Raw genomic sequence first — 24,570 nt, 5'->3', positions numbered from 1 at the left:
AAACAAATCCAATATCTAACTTTGTCAATTTCAAAAGAAAGAGATCCAAAACAAAAATTATTATTCAACTTATTTCAATTTTAAGCGGTTTTTATTTTTTTTCAAATCGGTTTCAATGTAAAAAACATTAATGAATGACAGCATTACGTTGATAATTCGTCAAATATGAAGTTTGGGTTGGATTTGGGAGGAAAGAATTGATTTTAATATATTTAATATCCGAACATATCATTTGACATTCGACAAACATAATCAAAAATTGAGCACAAATTTCTTTAGAATATGCATGTGTTGTCAGACAAATTTACATGCTATAGGATAGGATTACGATAATAATCTTTTTTTTTTCGTCGTAATCATGATTATAAAAATATAAAATGGCAGTCATCAAAAGATATCTTCACGTCCAAACAAAATCCATTTGCATCAACACTACCGCCTCAAGCTCTCCACAACGTAGTCCGCATACAAGGACCTTCACACACACAAAAAAAAGATTATGAACTCTTAATTATCCTTTAGCATGCATTAGAAGAGAACATGAAAACTGAAATCCTGGAATACATCAAATGGTTCAGTATGCATGAATCAGATCATTGTTTGCTTACATGGAATGCTCAATTGCTTCATATGCAGTTGAGGAAGGAAGAAAGTCGTCTACCGCAACTTCCTTGTTCTCGTTCTTTTTGTCTAATTACATTTTATGAAGGAAAATTATAAAAATAGTTTCACATATATGCTGCACTTAATAGAAACATCAATGTATTTCAGTGTAGTAGATATACTGAAAAATAATAATAGCAGAATTTGAAATTTTCAGAAGGATACAGTCTTCAAAAAAACGACGAATTTCAGCTAAACGATGTGGAGGGAGCTCATTGATGTCATTGTAATGCCTGTACTCAGGATCATCGGCACAAACAGCAATTATCTTGTCATCTTTCTCGCCCTGAATTTTATAAGAATAAGTGGTTGATCAATACTAATCAAAAGAGAAGTTATTGCTGTTCGGGAAAGGGGAAAGGGATTGTCTCACATACCTGATCAATCATAGGCATGAGTCCAATAGCTTTGGCTCGAAGAAAGCAACCAGGAAGAACTGGCTCCTGTTTTAGCACAATAATTAGCATTCCAAAGCAGTAAAGACGCACTAAATCTAATAGACTAATACTGGATGAAGTCAGTTTATTACTTGATCCTCTCTTTGAATCGATACCATACAGTAGCCATATTATGAAATTTATTCACATTTGCACATTTTTATCACCTTGAGCTGGCTAAAATTTTGGATTGTCAGTGCTTAGTTTGATAAAATAAGGCTCCATATGTTAAGGCTATTTAAATTTAAATTTACGAAGATTAATTTATCAAATACTACAATAATCAAAATATTGATATATTGGTTAAAATATTGACGCCTCCAACTTCTTGCATCTGAAATCATAGCTGGTAAGAAGTTGATTGTTATTATTTATACAATCTATTTTTGAAAAGCCTTCCAATAAGAACAATTTGGCTAAATTGTCTAGCACAAGAATTGTAGTACAAAAATATTGATAAAAGCACATAACTTTAGATTTATTTTTCAATATACGCATGTTTTTTTTGGAACACGATGAATAACTAGGCAAATCTCATAGCAACTAGTAGCTAAATCCAAATCAGAGAACAGGTTTGCACAAATATGTGGCGGACATTTGATCTAACATCAAATGAAATCATCACAAAAAGCTAGTTAATTTGCAAAGGGAAATGAACAATATAAGAAAGATATAAGTACCTGCATAATAACCAAGACATCGATAGGGTCGCCATCCTCACAAATAGTGCGGGGGATAAACCCATAGTTGTGAGGATACACAACTGATGAGTAAAGTACACGGTCAACCTGCATATAGAATCATGCTCAGCAATACAAAATAGAAACAAAAACATCAAAGTGAGCAAAGAGCTAGGCAACCATAATCACCTTAATAAGTCCAGTTTTTTTGTCAAGCTCGTATTTCACCTTGTTTCCTTTCCCAATTTCAACCACCTACAAATTCATGACATTTCACAAATGAAGCATTCACAAATCAGATTCTTTAATGAAGATCTTATTCCATGTCCTATATAGGAAATAGCAGTTCCAGCTCACAACATGCACATTATAATATATAGAAACCTAAGAATGTACGAGTTCAAAAAGAGGAGCAGCTAAATTGTGATTGGAAAAAATGACAATGCAATTTTGAAAAAGTTTTGACACACCATTTCATATCATGCAATGAGAACAGAGGAAATTTTAAAAACAAACAGATAATAAAGACTAACAAGATTTGCATTCAACAAACTAAATCAGATTTGTATTCGAGTAATCAAACAGGTCAGCAATATAACAGGAGTGCCATTTCTTATAATAATACTGCCTAACAAGATAAAGCAGGGATGAAACTGATATCAGAACTATCCAATGTGTTAATCGGTAGCCCAAATCTCAGTAAACATTTAATGATCTGTTAATATTAGAGCAGGGAAAAAGGGTGTGACTAGTTGTCAACTAAGCAATTCTATTATGCTAAGAAACATAATACAACTCATCATAAATTCGTGTCCAGCATGCTTACACAGTTGAAGATCTTTGGTGCTTCAGGCCCTGCATTATCGGGAAAAGACCATTAGAACACAAAATTAAGCATTACTACAGAATAAGTAAAGAAAAGAAACAGAGTAGCAGCACATTGTGATGAAATCAAACCACAATTTTTTAGGTAAAATTGTTTACCTATCTCAAGATCATGCCAAGGGTGTGCAGCAACGGATCTCCTAGTCAAGGATGAAAGGATCCTCTCATTAAGAGGTGGAGGTGAGGTATAGTTAGAGGTGTGAACCTTGTTTGGGGTCTCAATGGGTGGAGCCATATCTGCAGCCTAAAAAACAATAAACAAAAATTATAATCAGATCCATCACTATATTTTTTGGACATAATTTCACAAATATTTGAGAAATAAAAAACTCAAAATTTGATCTTGAACCTTTCTAGGATTACCCCACAAAACAATTTTCAAAAAAATGTAACTGATAGCAGAAAGAGATAAAAAAAAAAATTAAAAAAAAAGTCAATCACACCATTTGATGCTTAAACTAATTGAATTTGAAATAATCAAACATATATAAAAAAAAGCTGGAGCTGCTTTTCGCCCTCAATATCTATGAAGAACCGACACAGCCATGGCATGGAGATGTAGACACAGGTAATGATTTGAAAAAATGGATGTGATCATAACCACATGTATAGGTGTGAAACACAAGATGCGCACTTCAATCTGAAGTGCTCTGGTATCGGTCACAATCACGAGTTACAAAATTAACAATCATTACGCTATCAGTCACTTCAACTGATACCTCAAAAATACCCTTTAGAAAGCAAAGAAAACATGTTTCTTAAGATTAACAACAACAAAAAAGAATTGTTGAATAGTGAAATTGCAAAAATGAATAGAACCAACCAGTTGAACAGTTTCCGATTCAGAATCCATTCGCTAAACAAAACGCTTGGGCATCAACAGTTACAAATTGAGAAAAATATATAACATAAGAAAAAAGAAAAACGGCAGATAAAAACTCAAAACGACCATAGATCTGAAGTATTTAACTTTGGAGTAACGCTACAGGAGCTTTTAAAAAACGGCGCATCAGCAAAACGATCAAACAAGCAAAGTAACTGTTACATTATTTTAATAATAATAAAAATTAATAAATTGATAAAATAAAAGAGTAAATGTTATGTCGCGAGAAGTGGTTTCGGAGCAAAAATGATAAAAAGAAACCCTAGTGAAAATAGAAACTCACCGACAGTTGAGAAAGAAGAGTGAAGAGGAAGCAGAGAGAGAGAGAGAGAGAGAGAGGAAGAATGCTTGTTGAGAATGCAAAGAATGGGAGGATGGTGTTATTATTAAGTAGTGGAGGAGCAAAGGAGAAATGAGAAGATGTGAGGTGTACGCGACGCGTTCTCTTCCCGCTCTCTTTCTTGTTTAAGGAAAATAAAATTAAAAAGGTAAGGGGCATATATTCATCCAATCCAACTATTTTTCTTACCTTCCCTTCGTATTTCCCATTCTACGATTTCAACGTTACTTTTTCCTTTTTTTTTTTTTTTTTAAACTTCTTACGGAAATTACTTAATATTACTTACTTCAAACTACCATCTGTCTCTTCTAATTGACCGCTCCAACTTCAACATGCACTAACATTTTTACTTTTTAAGAATAATTTGTTAAACCTTTTAATTTTGTGTGCTTTCAAATATTAGTGTAGCCACCTCTACGTAAAAGATACTCAATTTTAAAAAATATAATAAAAGAGAGTGTGTATAAAATTAATAATAAATTTTCATTCTCGCATTGTAATAGGAAGAAAAAATAATAAATTAAAAAATATATTATTAAATTATCTTTATTAATTATTAGTGTAAAACTTGATTTGTTTTTTAAAAAAAAGCGTGATAAACTTCATTAGTTATATCCAATTTTTTTTTATACTAAGTAATACTAATTTTTTAAAATGTAGTACCATTTTCATTCCTAAGATATTCTAATTTAGAGATATTTTTATTCGTTTTAAATTATTCTTCTTTCGTTTTATTTAAATAATTAATTTTTTACATAGATCTAAAGTTTATTTGTCATTAATTACTAAAAAATTATTGTATTCATATTTTTGACAAAAAAAAAATTAGGAAAAATACATATAAATTGACTTAAAATTAAAGACAAAATATTTAATAAAAAATATTTAAGATATTATTATTTAAAAAACATTTTAGATACAAAATTTATTTAATTTTTTTTGTTGCCGAATTTGGGTAGGTCTTAATTGTGTTTTCTTGATGTTTATTGCACATCTAAATAAAAAGAACTTAAATATTGGCTAATTTTGTTTTGCATAGAGTAAAAAGTAACGGTGGAGTATCCATGTGAAAACTACAAAAAGCTTATAAGCGAAAAACAAATTACAAAAGGTTATATGGTAAGCAAGAAGAAAGTGTATACTAGTGCCTAACATTAATAGTAGTAATTTTATGCTCATGAATGCCTAACCCTTACTTAACGAGTGTCGTAGATGTTAGAAACTTATCCAAAGAGAAAATAGTAGTGCCTTAATTATTCTTATTCAGCATGAATCAGCATATCTTATCCGCATATTCCGATGATATGGGGAAAATATCTGTGTGTTGAGCTGTGATGTGATTGGGTGTAGGTGGGCCCACATTCTCAGAGTTGACGGATATGGCATTCCTAATGGTCGTGCGGTGCAATTTGAACCTCCAACCAACGGTCTTGTTATGTTATGTTGTATCCGATACACATACACTCATCATGATTATACACTTAATTTTGTGCCAAAACGGATATTCGCCGAAAGAGGTGCGGATCATGTTGCGTGCACTACTATTAATCCTCAATCAAAATCAAATCAAATATATACATAATTATATTTTTTTATTTTTTTAGACCAAAATATTTTTTAAATTAAATATAAGTAAATAATTAACAATACCGTATTTAATAATAGTATAAAATACTATGTCATCCTAATCACTTATTCAAATTTTTATTGAATAATCACTTTTTTAATTATAAATCATCAATTACTCAATATTTATTAGATGTGTAAAACTAGTTTATATTAACCGTGTGTGTGTGTTTTTTTTCTTCTCATAATATCTCTTATTTTAAATAGAAAATTAAATATAATTTTAAACTTTTAAATAATTTGTAATAAAAATTTTAATTTGATGATCAATGATAAATTTTTTAAAGTTCATAAATAAAATTATAAATTATTTAAAAATTTAAGTGAAATTTGTTTACAATTTATTAATTGTGTTAGACTTATTTTCAACAAATTCATGAATATAATAACAAAAAACTCAGAAATGGTATATTAGTTTTACGAAAAAATAGATTATATATATGTAAGTTAATTTTACACTAATAAATAAATAGAGTTATTAATTTTAATATATTATTGTATTTTTGTAATTGCTTAAGACAATAATTATATTATAAATATTTTCTGATGGATTTTCCATATAAAATAATTTAACTTTAACTTTTTTAAATTTATAAATAAAATAATAAAAAATCGTACAACATGATTTCAAACTCAAATCAAATATATAATATTTAGTTTAACAATTTAAACATAAATTTTACGGAAAATTAATCACTAATTTTAAATAGTATTAACAATTTACCATATGACCAAATATTCTAGTGTGTATTACGTAGCGCTGCTCCACAGGACGCGAGCTCCACCGTCATGGAGGAATCAGATGAAGTGCGTAGAAGCAACATAAGGGGGTGTTGATTAATTAATTACTTACTCGTCTGTAATTTAAAAAAATCTATGAAAAGAAAAACAGTCGCTAAATTTAGGCTCTTTTTTAAATTATTGAATATATTTATTATTATTTTTGAAAATATAACTTAAATTAATATTATTATTTATCTTAAATATAAAAAAGTAACATTTGATACATTTATATATAAGGAATAGATTAATTATATTTCTAATTTTTTATGAGTATAAAGAAATGACAATGTAAAATTATTTTATAATTAATTTTTTTAAATAATTTTTAAATATTTAATTTTAGTTGATGGTCAATGTAAAAGATAAATTTACATGCATACTTTATTTTCTCTATTTCTATATAAAATAAACATATTAGTTATCTATTAAATATTTTTTTTAATAAAAGTGATATATATACTCTATTTAAAGAAAAAGATTGTAATTTATTTTAAAAAAAGAGGATTTCTACATTATATTAAAAAATTAACCTATTTTAGTAAATCAAAATCGAATCATCAATAACTAAAGTTATGATAAAAAAAAAAAATAATATTAATACAAGAATTCATAGTACCGTACATCTATTTTTGATTATATCTTATAGACTATCTTAAATAAAAAGGGAGCAATTGTATTAAGTATAGAAGCTGGCACCTCATTGTCACTCCCTGTAATGTCCTAACTAATTCCGTTTGTTGCATTCCAGCCATCAACGCCGTTTCAATTATGATTTAGCAACGCATTTATAATTTATTAACATACGTTTTGAATTTCCTTTGCCAAACTTAAAGTATAACAAACTAAAAAGGGAAAACGTGGCTAGAATACAGATGTAACAGATCTATCATATTTGGACCAAATCAAGTTTTCAAATTTAGAAAATAATTAAGAAACAGATTAACAGGCCAGGTCGATTAAATGACTTTTTAAGGTGTCCTTAAGTTCGTTGCAATACTCCATTTGTCGTCGATCTTTCTTTTGTCATTTACTCATTTTTTTCCTAGTATTTTATTTTCCTATACACAAATGACAGAAAGTGATTATAAAATTGTAAATTATTATGAAACTTCATCTTTCGTACAATTAAACTACTCTCCAGTTTGAAATATTTGACATATAATAAGAAAAATAATTAAATATTATAAAATAGAATAATACTTTTACTAAATTAAACTCTTATTGTTCGTTAATTTATTCATTATTAACATTAATACAAAGTAAAAGATATTGACTTGAAAATAAAACAAGTAGTATTGATTGGAGAGTAAAAGTGAGAAAAATGAATTAACATTGTTTTGAAAATTGGAAAATTATTTATAGCCTAAATTGCTTAAAGGTAATGAAAAGAGAAGTTGTCCGGCCACACTAAACTAAATATCTTTATAAGATCTCAGGCTAATTAAAGAAGCTAATAAGAGGATAAGAATAAGAGTAGACATATTATGTGATAGGGATCTACGATCTAATCTATAATATATTAAACTCAAGATAATTTAATAAATAAATAAATAAATAAAGTTAATGATTTTTTCATAATTCTATTTAGTTAAAATTGTGAAGACTATTTATCATAAAATAAGTTTTTAAGTGTATTTAACCGGTCTACTAAATAAATATGAGTGATATTTATCGTTATTATTATTATATGTATTTTATACTTTATGCTATATTATAAAATTGTTAATCTTTTAATAATTTAACTATATTATTCTTCATTACTTTTTGACATATTTAAATATATTATAATAAAATATAATTAAAATATAATTAAAATATGATTAAAATATAAAATTAAATACTTTAAAATATTATGTTAAGTCAACAAAATTATTTAATTTCGTTGATATATTAATTTGGTAGTTTATTATTTAAAAATGTTAATATGCTAGACTCTTAAGTATCGTAGCATCCTCTATTTTAATAAAGAGTAAAACTCAAATCTGAAATGAAGTTACGACAAAAGCAGATATTCAACTTATACTTTATGTATTTTGACTAACTAAATTCAAACTTTATAAAATTTAGTTCGATCTAATTTACGTTCACCTTTATTAAATGATATATAAAATATGAGCTATATCCTTAGGTACTGAAATAATCAACGGCAGTTATTTGCATAATTGAACTACCGCAAAAAGGCAAATCTTAACATAAAAAGAAAGCCAGACAAACAAAAATTAAAATAAATTTTTGATTGAGTATTACGACATTGACCACAACACGTAATTAATGACGTGCATTAATATTTCATGTGAAATATAAACATTATGCAAATGTACCCAATTTGAGTTTCAAATACAGGCATTAAGAAAAAGTCTATAAATTTAGTTAAGTTTGGAAATAGTAATTATTTTCATTCTACTTAACGATGATATTAAATATTTATGAATTAAAAAGCTCCATTTTCTAAAAAAAAGATAAAATGAATAAAGACCGGATTAAGTAATCGCAAGCTGGTGGGTGCCCAGTCCCACATACCATATTGGGTAACGTATCGCTGCCATCATGGAAAGGCATTTTAAGATGTGTAAGATGCAAAATTCATTAATACTTTTACTTTTGTCAGCTAGAGGGTACTATTCTTGATAATCATTTTTTAACATAAATTTTTAAAGATGTCGTATATTATAAATCCGATTTCAAGACCCACACGTAAAATCAAAGTAGTTGCTATATATATATATATAACTTATAAATTATATAAGAATATATATTTATCTTTTTAATTTAAAATAATGATGATACAAATAAGAGAAAAAAATTATATGCTCTAAGATATAACTTAAATTCTACTTTGAAGTGACATTTCAAAAAGATCTTATAATTTGTGATAAAATGTTAAGCTCGTGATAGGATAATCATTAACCAATGGCTCTGCTTTGATTACATGGACTTTATAATAAAATTAGTTCTATTTTTTACCATCAAATGAGTTCCTTTTTTTATAATAAAAAATTAGTGTGAGAAAATGATACTCTATTTTATGGTAAGGTAAGAAAAACCTAATAATTTATTTATCTTGTAGTTTAACTGACAAATGTCGATATTGTTATATTCCACGTTTTATTTTAAATTCGAACTTCAAATATCGTAGTTGTATAAGTTAACTATGATAAAATTTAACATATTTTATAAATAATAAATTTATATTTGTCTTTCTCCACCATCAAACGAGTATTAAGTATATACATTACATGTGATTCCAAATAGTAATCAAGATTATCTTACATTGTGTGTGTGTTTAATTGCAAATTTTAGCATGTTTTTCTTATGAAGCAAATGTTAGTAGAGTTATTAGTCTTCTTATTATTTCACTTTCTTTGGGTCTATATTATTATTTTTGTATTTAGATGAAATTGTAAAGAAATTCGTACACACTTGTGATATCCTCAATTCTAACCTGGAATATGATATTCAATTTATCGAATTTTGTCACTTGAGTTAGGTCTTACAGATTATTATTTCACTCTTTAATTCTCCTGAACTAATATATGTGTATATAATAATATAACAACGCTACAATATGAAAACCTAAGTTATCTTCTTCCTCCATTAGATAAATGTGATTTAAGACTATTTTTTGATCTAGAATCACTCCTCCAAATGTTTTTTATTTTATTTTCTTTAGTTTATTTAAATAAATTACTTCTACATAAATTTAGTTTTTCTTTCCTATTTTATTTTTTGTAATTTCATTGTATGAGTTTGACGCTTTTTAGTATTTATGTCTTGGTGCAGTTTTTTTTTGTTTGTTCAAATTGACCTAACAACTTTAATCGATCATAAATTTCAATCAATGATTTTCATTTCATCAAAGTTATAGATTATGATGCATAAATATTTTGAACACTTAAATTTTGTCATATTTATAAGCATTTTGTTTTTTTCGTACTTTATTGCAGTTTTGGGGTGTTGACTTGAAAGATGTGAATTTGTTCGCATATTGAAAAAGATCGTTGATTACATTTAAATTATGCAATTCTAATAAAAAATTAAATTTATTATTTAAATTACTTTCAGTGATTAATAAATTGTATCATTAAAAACATTATAAGTTATATTAAATGATATATAACTTAAATATATTACCATTAAATAGAATATAAATTATTGATTTTTGTTTCTATTTTATTCAAATAAATATTAATTATATTTAATTTCGGAAGTGTATGTTTTTTTAACATCCTATTAAAACCATCTACAACAATTATGCTTTTACATATAAATACCTCCAATCAGATTACCAAGCACCGTCAGTATTTATTCAATTTTTGTGGGATTTGTATTACATTAATTGTTTAATTAATCATTTAAGGATTAGCATCATCAATTACTAGTGTATTTGAGTCTGGGCCTACCACGTACGTGGTAGAAAAATGATTATCTAAATAAAATATTTTAATGTAAAAATATATGATAAAAAAATAATGTGACTATACATAAAGATTATTTCATGTGTTTTTAAGAAATTTAACTTATTTAAACGTATTCATGAATGAAATTTAAGCAACTTTCTATAATTATAAAGTTGCTATACAAGACTATGAACATGTTATTAAATAATTTGACTCAAAAGTGGCTGTTGAGATAATTTATTGTATTTATATATTTATTCAACGCCTACAACCAGCTATTGCATAAATTATTGTTCATTCTTATTTATTCCTATACTCACAAGTTACAAGTTTAAGTATTGTCTATGGATCTTGAAGGGTAATGAATATGTGGACCTCTTTGCACGTCAATCTCAATATGCATATTTTGATACAGTTATGTTTAATTTAATCTGTTCTTCTTTTTGATAATATTGTGTGTATGAATTTTGAGAGAGTCAATTCTTCTAATTTAAAATTTTAACATAAAAACAACTGTAGAATAACTAAAAAAATAAGTTAAATGGTCATAATATAATTATATATTGAATAAAATTCCACATATAGACCACAACATACACACACAAAATTCATCACGCATTATAGTATGTATTTTCAGGATTGTAGTCGGAGGTATAGGGTAGTCATGATCTCTTAACATTTTTAATTGAGAAAAAAATTAGGTGCATTTCTTTAGATGATTTTCGTATAGTTCTTAACATAAAATATACTTTTTGTGGTTATAATAAATTTTGAGAAAATTATGAATTTGATAAAATTATAGTTGGCTAAGTTAAGAATACTTAAAAAAATGCAAATAAACTTTGTCCTTTTAATTATTATTTTTATATAATGGTGATAAAATAATATCTTTGGAATCTTAAATATAAAAAATTTATGTCAACACAAAGTTGATGTTGTATATGACTTAAAATTTAAAGCAAATATATGAACTTTTGTTAGACTCAACTTTTATTATACTTAAAAATCAAATGGAGTATGCTTAACCTGACTTTAATATAAAAAATAACACATAATTTACTGGCTCTTTATATTTCATTTTTTCTCCATTTAAGAAGTATTTCATGTGATTTTTGATATAATTATTTTTATTTATTACCTTTCTCAATTTTTTATTCATCTTTTAAATAATTCACTTATATTTCTTTACACTGTTATTGGAAATTTATATTGAAAAATCCATCTACAGTATCTTTTTCTAAATTTAATTGAAAGACTATATTTTTTTAAAGTTGAAAGATAGGTTGGGAAAAATAATTCACTCTCTTCTTTTACTTGTAAATTCTTAAATTGCTTATACATATTTCTTTTTCCTTTGGAAACAACATGTATATATTGAGCAGTAAAAAAATTATATTATTTTTATTGACGTTGGACTTGGTCTCCCGATGTTTAAATCTTGTCTCCTCTAAAGCATGTGTACGTCTTTGTACTTATGCGACACTCATGCTTGTTCTGGATTCGTGGATGTTATTTCGTTGTGATTAAAATTGATTAATATTAATATAATATTAATATAATATTAATCGTGAATTTTAGTTGTGAATGTCAATATTAATTGTGAATTTTAGTGTATTTGTTGTTTGTAATTAAAACATAATTTTTGATTTTTTAAACTTTTATTATGATTTTATATAATGAATTAATAATTTAATTTTTTTAATAAAATTATATTAAAATATTCACGATTTTTATTAATATATTTATACATTAATTTTTTTAGAATATTTTATTTTATAAATGTACTTGTACCTGGTATTAGTATTATACTCGTACATATGCACCGAAATGTAGATAATTAAATATTATAATTTATAAATAATAAAATCATCAATATACATTATTTTTAGGAGTGTTCTATAATTTTATATATATATATATATATATATATATATATATATTTATATGAAAAATAAACCACGTAAAAATGTTTATACTATAATATTATAATAACTGATTATAGATGCTATTATATTAAAAATTATAATAACTAATTAGAGATGCTATTATATTAACAATTATTAAAAAAAATACGTAAGTAATAATTTAATTGACAAAATGTCGATATCGTTATGTTAAATATTGGATTCCGAATTCGAATTAAAGATGTCGCAGTTGTGTGTGAATTTGTGGTGTTAATTATATCATATCATTTAAATTTAAATAAAAAAGAATGATAAAAAAAAATAATAATACTATGTATTATGATTTAATTCATACACATTATCAATGTAAAAAGTTTTTATATTTTCAGTTAATCATATCATTTAAATTATTAGAGACGTCTAATTTTTACCATAACTACATGTAATACTCAACAATGCACGACAACTAAACTCATATTATTAATATCAAATTACAAATAATTATAGAGTCCATTGTATATTATTTATTTACACAAAAAAATAGTACATCAATATTTTTGAAGATTATGATATTTTCAAATAATGAACTCTCTATGTCCTAAAAATTGTACTACAAAAAAGAAAGAAAATTTTATATAAAAACATGAAACTAAAATTACAATTTGATAAAATGAATTGTATAATTAAAAACAAATAATTATAGTTTTTTTTTTAAATAAATAAACTTTTGTATAAACTAAAGTTACAAAATATATTAGAGGTGAATTGAAATACATTATTAAGGTAAACATTTTTTTTATAAATATGTCTCTGGAATAAATTATTTCGATCATATTAAAATTATTTACTTCTCTCGAACAATTTATTTTTAACTAAAATTCATTAATTATTGAAGCTCATTCTCTTAATTATATAAACTTTTTGATTGATAAAATATTATCTTTAGCATCTTTTATTAATATGCGTCATAATTATTGACTATTACTCTATTGAATAATTCAAACTATATTATTAAGTTCTATATTAATTTTTTATATTTTGAAATTTTGACATATAATATAAACGGTTAACATAATCAAATTGATATCGATATATATTACAATATAATTATTAATTAATTAAGTATTAATGATTGAATACTCAAATGTATATAATAACTTTCTATATTACATATATTTCGAAATTTTATGATTGATTAAAAATAGTTAGCTATCTCGATTTTTTTTATTGATATTTGTTATAATTTAATTATTAATTGATTGAAATTATTTTTTTTCATAAATCTAATTGATTGAATATTGAATGCATAAATTATTACATTATAAATTTATTAAAATTTTAAGAAATTGACATTGTATTCAAATATTTAACATAATCAACTTGTATTTTGATATATATTATATTTTATTTATTACAAATTATCAATAAGAAAATTTGATTTGTAAACAAAATCCCGTTGCTCGCGTTATAGTAAATGATGGGTAGAATATTCATATTATTTCATTAATTACGATTTGAATTAAATTGAATTTTATGATATTAAGATTTATTTGTTTTTTCTTTGTTGAATGACAAACGGGTAAATACCTTTTTAAATAATTTTTAATGTCATTTATTTAAATTTGAAATGAAAATAGTATTTAATATGGTAAATAATGTAAATATGAAGTATTATAAACAAAATAAAAAAATATAGAATGTTAAATGTGAAATTCATTTATCATTTATAATATAGATTTTTGTGGGTGTAGTCAAAGATTAAAAATAAACAAATACTCAAAATAACTTAAACAAAAATGTTGAAATAAAATCATAAATCAAAATCGGAAAAGCAACACTTTTGAACTCAACCTTAGTATTTTCATATGAATAAATAAGAAATACTTGATTTACGGGAGTAAATATTCCAATGATTTTAATTAGATCAATCATGTTGTATGAATACCATCATTCACAATACTTACTTTTTTATAAATTTTTGCATAAGATTTTATTTCAATGCATGCACTTAAACACTTTCTCTAATTATTAGAAAAAATTATTAAATAGATATATTAATAAATTAGCATATCCATCGTTGTCCAACTCTATTCTATTGTTATCATTTTTATTGGTTCTCATTTATTGAATAAACTTTTTCAACTCTATTATTTTATATTTTTTCAACTGAACAAATAATACTAATGTTAATAGTAAAAATAACAAATAAAAAAGTAAATGAAGAGCAGAATAAAGGGGAACAATAAAGCAATAGAGTGGATCCAAAAAAAGGAAAAAATTATTAGCCTCGTGTATTTGAGGGGCAAAAATTTTCATAGTAACGAAGAGTTCAAAGCTAAAAACCCATAAAAATTTGTGTGATAAGTGGAATCTATGGATTTTCTTTTTAAATTTCGACAAATTTATTTTTGATTTTTTCTTCAAAAATTTCCGATAAAAATGTTTAATTTTTTTTGATAAAAAATGATTTACAATATTTTTTTGATTTATCTCAAAATTTTTTGATAAAAAAAAGTTTGATTTTTCTTTTATGAGAAAAAATATTTTTGATATTTTTCCAAAAAAAAAAAATTTCAAGAAAAAAAATAAAATTATAGATTAACAAAACATTGAGTCCCAAATCTGTTTAAATAAACAAAAATAAAATAAAATAATAGATTGAAACTTTAAAAAATTATTTTAATATGAACTTAATATTATAAAGATAATAAAGGATTTTTTAAAAGAATTTTGAATTTTAAAGCTTAAATGACGGTTTTAGTAGTATGTATTCTTACGCTATTAATTATAAATTAGATATTTCATGTAATTATATATCTCTATTTGTAAAAAATAGGTAAAATTCAAAATATACGTGGTCGTGTAATTTGTTTGATTCGAAAAATACAAAATTTTGTTGGTTGTGTAATGTATTTAATTTTTTAAAAGGCACCTGTAAAAAATTTTAGAAAATAAAAAAATATTATTATTGATTTATTATTTAATAGTGTCTGATCGATGTTTGTGAGAATTTTATTTGAATCAATAAATATTTATTTTAAAAACCTGCTTAAATAGGAGCCATTAGAATAAATACATTTATTAAGCAAACGAATTTATGTGTTGGATTTGGTTGGGAATGGACTATAATCTATATATCTATAAATATTTTAGATTTATTACATCAAAATTTCTTTACAACATGTATTTAATGCTAATTCTTACACCACATGCCTCTTCACAATTTTATAATAAATGACTTATTCAGAATTAAAAAAGAAATTACTAAAAAATAACTTTTTAATTGATACTTGCATTGCATCACATGTTTTCTCACAATACCGCATTTAATGCTATTTATTGCACACGTCTCTTCACAATATCATAGTAAATGCACTTACACACACTCCCCTCACTCTCCGTCGACGATGTAGATCTCCGCTGAATCTCACCGACATTCGAGGCGAGCATTGCTCCCAACCACTCTCCTCACTCAGATCTTCGACCTCACCGGATAACTTCCCGTCGGAAGCCTACGACGCCGGGGTGTCGCTTCTGGAGAAGTGGTGGATCTACTGGAAGACGGAGTAGGCCTGAATCTCCTTCGTCGAAGTGGAAAATCCCTAACTATAGTTAGGTTAACGGCGAAGGTGGTGGTGGTGGTGATCCATTTGAGGAGTTTAACCGGAAAAAGGAGAAGCAGCCAGTGACTGTGTCGGCGAGGAAGATTGCTGCTGGACTTTGGCGGCTTCAGATGCCGGAAGTAGCGGTGTCCGGTGACTGTGGATCTCGTGGTGGTTTGAGACTTCAGGTAATTAAACCCTCTCTTTTGTTGGAACTTATTTCTTTTATTTTTTATTTTCAATTCGTTGTTTCTTGCAATTTTTATTTGATATTTTGAATCAGTTTTGTGCTTTCTATTTATTTTAGGGTGCGTACGTTAAGGATTATAAAAATAAAATGAAAAGGTGATTTTGGTTGTTCTAAAATTTATTTTAGGGTGCCTACGTTAAGAACATTTTGAAAGAATGAAAAGATATTCAATACAAATTCTCATTTAAAACAATTTTCGATTATTTTTAAATTTTCATTTTTTTCAAAAGGTGCTACAAACATATAAAAACTTTCCGAAGAGTGATTTTTTATTTATTTTTAAAAGTGATTATTTTCATATTATATGATTCAAATAAAATATGAAAAATATTATTTAAATGTGAGTAGTCATTTAAAAAAAAAAGTGTAAGTGACAACTTAATTATTATACATATACTAGAAATATCAAATTTAACTTCCTCTCTTTCATGTTAAGGTTGGCAAATCTTTTAATGTTCACTCATAAAAATAAATAGTATTTTGTATAAATATAATAAATAGTGAATAAAATAATTTAAAAAATTTGAATATAAGCCTAACAAAATATTCATGTGCTCACATTACATAGAGCTATAAGTCAAATCCTATGATTTTAGGAACTAAGGAATAAGAGGCGGTGGATAGTAATTCATTTTCAGCTTCACTTAACGTTCTTGTAATGTTTGTTTTTTTAACTATTTTTTTTTATGTACACTACAGAAACTTGTGTTATCTTTGCGCTTATCCAGACGTTGTAAAGTTCTTATCCAGGCGTTGTAAAGTTCTTATCCAGGTATACCGTCAATAGTTAAGGTTTATGGGATATCATATTTAGCTTGCTTTCTTTCATGTTGTAGTTGAGAAATCCTATAACGTAGACTCATAAAAATAAATATTATTTTATATAAAACAACCTCTCTTTTTCTCTACTCATGGTGTTCAAAAGATGTTTGATCTCAACTTGAACATGTAAGTTAATTTTAATTCCATTTCTGTTTCACATGCAACCTTCATCCATTTTCTCAATATAACTCATTTACTGTTTTCTTATTTGAAATAGAAAATTAACATTATTTCATTTTATAATTTTTATTTGATAAACTAAAAAAATTAGAAAATTTTAAAAAACTGGGATAGAATTAAGAAATTTTAGGATATAAAAAATTATTTTTTAAATTAATATATAGAACTTAATTGATTATCACAAAAATTCATTTTTTTTACTTAGTTATATCAAATGTAAATTAAATTAGTGCAAAAAAAATGACAAAAGTTATTTTTGAAAATTGAATTTAACAATGCTTTTTATATTCAAATTGACCTTTTACTCCCAAATAAATTAAAAATGATTTTATTTTAATTTAAACAACTTATTTGCCAGAAATTCATATTTTAGTTTGTTTATTAATCTTGTCTTTAAAATTTTGTATTGCTTTAGAATTACTTTAGAGATAAAAATGACAAAACAAGATAAATGGATTTATCAATTAAGTGGTAGGTTTTTTACTTTTCTATTTTTATTAATCTTTGACAAAGAAATTTATTTGAAGTAATTAAATATATATTGTTATGCTAATTTGGTAAAAAAATTTAAAATATACTTACTGATTTAGTAAAATTTACTATTTTCATATCTAATATCTTTTTCATTATTTTATAAATATGCCCAACATAGTTTATGCATCTATATGAGCCCTTCTACCGGATATATTATAATACTAATGTATTGTATTAATTTGTATCAAAATTAATTTGCAAATCATAAACAAAACAAATATATGTGCAAATGAATAAAATAAAAATATTTTATTTAAAACTTAGAGTGACATACAACAGATAAGCAGTTCAAGTATATAGTAGAAAACAATTTTATTAATAAACAAAATTTCAATTGTATTAATAAACAAAATTTATATAAAGGTGCAGAGAAATAATAATATTTTTACTGTTTTACTTATATCTTAATAATGTTTTATACTTCTTTTCAAAACCTTATTTTTGCAGCAGTTTTAAAACACATTTTAATTCTATGTTGCCCACCTTAATAAAATAATCACAGCTGCACGCCCAATGCTATCTTTTACCAATGGTTCTTGAAAAAATGAATATTCTTAGCTATATACTCCATAATGATAAAAAAATAAAAAATAAATTGTATTTTTTAAATGTAATTCAAAATTTCAATTATTAAATATATTTATTATTGTTCTTACAATATTTTTATTAATATTAGTACTAGTATTATTAATTTATCTTATAAAATAAAATTTTTTAACCAAATGCATTTACATATACTCCATAATGATAAAAAAAAATAAACCTAATTCAATTTTCTCTTTCTTCCTCTCTATTTCAGCCTTCCTCTCTCCCTTCTCCAGATTCAGATTCACGAATCACTGCAAACGCGCGGTAGGTTCAGATTTCTAGTTTGTTAGTGCTGATTTTTGTTAGTTAGTGTTGATTTTTGTTAGTTAGTTTTGATAGTTCGTCGCTCCTCTGACTCTGTTAATTTCAATTTTTCTTAGTTCGTCGCTCCAGTGTCAGTTTTGAGTTCTTCATTTTGTTGAGTTCTTATCTATCCTAAGAATTTAACTTATATGGCAGTACCCGATATTTTTGTGGAATTTTACTTTTTGTTCTTGTTGTTCAGTTAGCATGAAATTTAAAGTTTATTTTGTTAGTGTTGAGTTTGGAGCTTTAATTTGGAGTTTGGAATTTTGATTTGGAGTTTCAGTTAGACGATAGTGCTGATTTTTATTTAGAGGTGCACGTAAGGTGTTTGATTTAATGTCCATGTAAAGTGTTTGAGTTTTTTTTGTTGCAGGTGTTTGATTTTATGTCCATATAAAGTGTTTTGAGTTTTTTTTGCATACAAAGTGTTTGAGTTTTGTTGCATTTTTGTTTGAATTTTTTTGTTTATATCGGCCACCCCAAGCTTTTCCGGATTTAACTCTCTCTAATAAAATTAACCATTCCTTACAATAATTTTACAGATGTATGGTGTTTTGAGATATTAGATAAAAAATATCTATCAAGAAGCGGATGTCGGATTTATTTCTGCAAGATATTTACAATAATCTTACTAAAACTTTATTATTGTCGGTCAACACATCTGGTTGAACAAGTTATAGAATATGGAGAAGAGAAATACTGGTATCCCATCCTATGAAGTAAGTTTACTATCATAATCTGTGTTATTATTTAATGTAATATTGCTGTTTGTACATAAAACTGAACATTCTTATGTAATTTATTGATTGAGAATGAAGGTTAATGAATACATTTTACTAATACTATGAGAGGAGTTAAGATCCCTATATACATTTTACTAAGACTATGAGATGAGTTAAGATCCTTATATACACGAAAAAATATCAACGTAACAACTTCTCTAAGTCCAAGCTAACAAACTAACTAGATTATAAATGTGATAACTGCAGATTGACTCTCCCCCACCTCTCCCTCACCTCTGTATCAGATACTATCCTCTCCCTCATCTTTGTATGAGATACCACCATTCATCTCTGTATCAGATACCACCATGGTGTTCAAAAGAAGTATCATGTCTTCTTTGTCACAGTTAAAATAAGTTAATTTTTATCCTAACATGCAACCTTCATCCAAGTTTATCTGTGAAACTCATTTACTTTTTATTCATTTGAAATAAAAAATTAACATTAGTTCAATTTATATATATAATTTTTTTTTTTTTTTACAGATTCATGTTCGGCCAACAACTTCATTATCTTCCAAAGCATTCTCCCAACTATCTTCCAAAACATTCTTCCAACTATCTTCCAAACAACATGTTGATTGGAGGAAGGAAGGAGCAGTTATCTTCCATATTGTTTAGTACATAACTATAAATGTTGTGATGGAGGTATCCAAGTAAGTTTACTATACGCCTTTCTACCTAAAGGATTCTTCTTGGAGGGAGGAAGAGGAAGGAAGCACCAGTTAGCGAGGTTAAACCTCTTTCTACATAAGGCATTTTTTCTTGAATCTTCTAAAACATGTTTATTGGAGGGAGGAAGAAGCAGTTAGCGAGGTTAAAGACCAACTAATAACAGGTTGAGTATTAATTTATTTTCTTACTTTTTTATTTGTTTGATTCATTTTCTTACTTTTTTTTTTTATTTGTTTGATTCATTTTCTTCTTCTCCTTTAATTCTTATATTTATTTTTTTATTTCTAATTTCTTAGCACAAGAGACGATATTCCAGAGGTAAACTTTTCTTCGCTGGTTGTTTAGTCCCAGATGTGCTAACATTTATTAAAAAGAAAGGGTTACTTATAAATATAAGATTAGTGGACGAAGAAATCATTCAACAGAGGGTTGCCAAAGCTTCAACTCGAAATCTTGGCCATAGTCTGGAAAAAAGGACAGAGTATGTGTTTTAATTGGTGCTGTTTATTTCATTCACACCATATTATTTAATAATAATAACCATAAATGTGATGCAGGTGTACGTAGATTTCGGGAAACCTTTACCGAATAAATTCAACCCATTCGTTGATCACGCAGTATTAATAATAGGATATGGGGAGGAAAATGGAGAAAAATACTGGGTTATAAAGAACTCCTATGGAAAGGGATTTGGCAACAAAGGATACGTGAAAATCCCATCATGTGAGTAATCTGTGATATTATTTAATGTAATATTGCTGTTTGTACATAAAACTTAACATTCTTATGTACTTTATTGATTGAGAATGAAAGTTAATGAATACAAGATCCTTATATACACGAGAAAAAAATCAACGTAACAACTTCTCTAAGTCCAAGCTAACAAACTAACTAGATTATAAATGTGATAACTGCTGATTGACTCTCCCCCACCTCTCCCTCACCTCTGTATCAGATACTATCCTCTCCCTCACCTTTGTACGAGATACCACCATTCATCTCTGTATCAGATACATGGTCTTCAAGAGAAGTATCATGTCTTCTTTGTCACAGTTGAAATAAGTTAATTTTCATCCTAACATGCAACCTTCATCCAAGTTTACCTGTGAAACTCATTTACTTTTTATTCATTTGAAATAAAAAATTAACATTAGTTCATTTTATATATATAATTTTTTTTTTTTTTACAGATTATGCTCGGCCAATGACTTCATTATCTTCCAACTCATTCTCCCAACTATCTTCCAAAACATTCTTCCAAACAACCCGTTCGCAGTAAGTTGTGGCCAAGACATGGCTGGATTTTAATTAGCGTTGTTTAATTCATTCACGCCATATTGTTTAGTACATAACTATAAATGTTGTGATGCAGGTATCACACGCCTTTCTACTTAAAGCATTCTTCCTTGAATCTTCCATACATGTTGATTGGAGGGAGGAAGGAGCAGTTAGCGAGGTTAAACCTTTCTACATAAAGCATTTTCCTTGAATCTTCCAAAAGAAGCAGTTAGCGAGGTTAAAGACCAACTAATACCACGTCGAGTATTAATTTATTTTCTTACTTTTTTATTTGTTTGATTCATTTTCTTACTTTTTTTTTATTTGTTTATTTCTAATTTCTTTTACAATACAGTTCCTTGCGTGATTGATAAAAATTAAAACTGGAAAGTTGGAGCCATTGTCGGTTCAACACTTGCTAGAAATGATGCTAAAGCACAAGAGACGGAAATGGAGACGGAGATGTGCTAACATTTATTAAAAAGAAAGGGGTTACTTATAAATATAAGATTAGTGGATGAAGAAAATTATACATCGGATTGCCAAACAGCCCGTCATTGCTTCAACTCGAAATCTTGGCCATAGGCTGGAAACTGGACAGAGTATGTGTTCTAATTGGTGCTGTTTATTTCACACGCCATATTATTTAATAATAATAACCATAAATGTGATGCAGGTGTACGTAGATTTCGGTAAACCTTTACTGAATAAATTCAACCCGTTCCTTGTTGATTATTTAATGTAATATTGCTATAAAACTGAACATTCTTATGTACTTTATTGATTGAGAATGAAAGTTAATGAATACAATTTTACTAATACTATGAGATGAGTTAAGATCTCTATATACATTTTACTAAACTATGAGATGAGTTAAGATCCCTATATACCCTAAAAAAAAATCAACATAACAACTTCTCTAAGTCCAAGCTAACAAACCAACTAGATTATAAATGTGATAACTGCTTACTGACTACCAATCAGCTTCCTCGATGTCTTCTAATAGTTTATGTTAATTTGTTCTTGGAGTTGTATTTTATTTTGTTGAAATATTTTAATGGTATGGGTTTGTAATTTGAAATCATGACATTGTTAGTTTAGTTCTAGTGTCAACCTTTTTGTTTGTTTAATTCGGAATACTAACGTTTGTTTGTGTGTTGCAGGTGACTTCGTGGCCAATGAGAAATGGTTGTGTTTCTCTGTTGGCAGAGGTTGTTTGATATATGTTTGTATTCGTTCTGGTGGTTGAGGTTTTTTTGGATACATTTGTGTTGGCAGAGGTTTTTTTGGATACATTTGTCAGAGATTGTTGGATATATGTTCGTGGCATCGGTTGGCTAAGGAGTAAATATGACTATATCTTGCATAGCATAGTTATGACTATATCTTGCATAGTTATTTCCTTTTATAGTTGTATAACAAAAATATTGTATATTAGTGTTGATAAAAGTGTGAACATGAACATGTTATTAAAATTGGTATAAGTTGATCAATAGTTATGGTTTATGGGATATTATATTAGTCAAATAAAATATGCAAATTATTATATTATATTAGTCAAATAAAATATACAAATTATTATTTAAGTGCGAATAGTCATTTAAAAAAATAATAGAAATATCAAATTTAGCTTCCAATAATACAGTATAAATGCTTCTAGTCTATTTGGCGGTAAATATAAGAATAATATAAGATAAATTCATTTAATTTGATTATTTACTGGTGGCGAGATAAGTATTAATCAATGGTGGCAATGTCTTTATGATAACAAAAGTTTTTAATTGTGCAAATGTATACATTAAACTAAATTGCCAAAGGTAGATTAAATTTTTAATTGGGCGGATTAATAATTTTTAATATATGACAATCAAAATTATTTATCAGTGACTTTAGAATTATTGTATAATTGACCGTATCAAACATGTTTTAATGTTGACTCATAAAAATAAATATTGTTTTGTAAAAATGTAATAAATAGTGAATAAAATAATTTTAAAAAAATAGCTGTGTAGGGATGACAATAAAATCCGCACTTGTGGGTACTTACTTGAACTCGATTTGGATTCGGAATATCCATTTTAATTGGGTGCAGACTCCACAAACAATATTATTGTAATTTTCAAATTTAATATATATATATATATATATATATATATATTTATATATATATATTTATTTATTTAATATATTTAATATGTATCTTGATTCCTCACACGTTGAAAGATCTCAAATTTATGAAAAACTGCAAGTGCAGACTTTCCATGTTGCCCCATAATTGAGAAGAATTGTACGAGTTTATTGAGAATATGGGCGTTAAGAAGGTCAGTGTTATAGTGGCCAATATGGTTAAGCAAGTCCCACAGAAAAAGTAGGTCGTTCTTCCTTGATTTGAGATGGGATTGAGTGAAACATATGGCAGAAACAAGGGATTCGAGAACATGGATAGTGATGAGGTGCTTATTATTCTTCCATATCCACTTTATAAAGCGGATAAGATCATGAGGTGAAACGTTAGGGTTTCAACTAATTTAGTTTGACAAGAGGTTTGCATAACTTTGACTACAAATGATGTGAATGATGTAGATTGATACGTGCTGATTAAATTATATAAATTGATAGTGTATATTGATTAAACATGTCACCCCTCAATTAGAATGAAAATATAATTTTGCCTTTCTATAAAACCTTTTAATTTTTTTACCACTCATTTTTTCGAAACTTTCATTAACTTTTGAATATTTTTAAATTTTTAAAATAAAAAATTTCAGTGCACTCAAATATTTCATACCTTGGAAATATTTTTTTAAAATTTTCTTGAGTTTCAAAACTTTTGAAATATGAATTTTCTAGATTTAGAAACTTTCGAAACTTTCTAAATTTAGAAACTTTTAAAACTTTTCAGATTTGAAGACTTTCCAAATTTTTGAAATGTAATACTTGTTTAAAAAATTTGAAC

At 26.2% G+C, this 24,570-nt stretch overlaps 1 protein-coding gene and 1 long non-coding RNA gene across 10 annotated transcripts; one reads left to right on the top strand and one right to left on the bottom strand.

Moving 5' to 3' along the window:
* Nucleotides 1-249: 249 nt before the first annotated feature.
* On the bottom strand, nucleotides 250-4,062 carry LOC101498720 (soluble inorganic pyrophosphatase 4). Of its 3 annotated transcripts, none has more exons than XM_004494947.4 (9): nucleotides 3,832-4,062; nucleotides 2,765-2,909; nucleotides 2,607-2,635; nucleotides 1,970-2,035; nucleotides 1,781-1,888; nucleotides 1,041-1,106; nucleotides 829-949; nucleotides 609-690; nucleotides 250-475 (listed from the first exon to the last, which is right to left on the bottom strand). In XM_004494947.4, exons 1-9 carry the CDS (start codon nucleotides 4,045-4,047, stop codon nucleotides 433-435), a joined length of 876 nt encoding a protein of 291 aa, XP_004495004.2. In that variant the 5' UTR covers nucleotides 4,048-4,062; the 3' UTR covers nucleotides 250-432. The 3 variants fall into 3 exon arrangements, with proteins under 3 accessions (XP_004495004.2, XP_004495002.1, XP_004495003.1); XM_004494945.4 differs by lacking the exon at nucleotides 3,832-4,062 and adding an exon at nucleotides 3,489-3,642; XM_004494946.4 differs by lacking the exon at nucleotides 3,832-4,062 and adding an exon at nucleotides 3,109-3,127.
* An 11,864-nt stretch (nucleotides 4,063-15,926) lies between these two features.
* LOC101498379 (uncharacterized) lies at nucleotides 15,927-23,125 on the top strand. 7 transcript variants are annotated; one of them, XR_001143622.3, is made up of 12 exons: nucleotides 15,927-16,388; nucleotides 17,150-17,222; nucleotides 18,786-18,838; nucleotides 19,423-19,599; nucleotides 19,870-20,018; nucleotides 20,148-20,499; nucleotides 20,633-20,817; nucleotides 20,894-21,059; nucleotides 21,527-21,611; nucleotides 21,709-21,851; nucleotides 21,970-22,216; nucleotides 22,778-23,125. It is a non-coding gene; the product is annotated as an uncharacterized lncRNA (long non-coding RNA). The 7 variants fall into 7 exon arrangements; XR_003472590.2 differs by having other exon boundaries at nucleotides 15,928-16,388; nucleotides 19,870-19,986; XR_001143621.3 differs by lacking the exon at nucleotides 19,870-20,018 and having other exon boundaries at nucleotides 15,929-16,388; nucleotides 21,709-21,878.
* Nucleotides 23,126-24,570: the final 1,445 nt, after the last annotated feature.

The sequence above is a fragment of the Cicer arietinum genome, chromosome 4 (assembly GCF_000331145.2).
Source record: "Cicer arietinum cultivar CDC Frontier isolate Library 1 chromosome 4, Cicar.CDCFrontier_v2.0, whole genome shotgun sequence".
Lineage (NCBI taxonomy): Eukaryota > Viridiplantae > Streptophyta > Magnoliopsida > Fabales > Fabaceae > Cicer > Cicer arietinum.
Note: the sequence above shows the minus strand (reverse complement) of the source record. Positions and strands in the feature narration are given on the sequence as shown.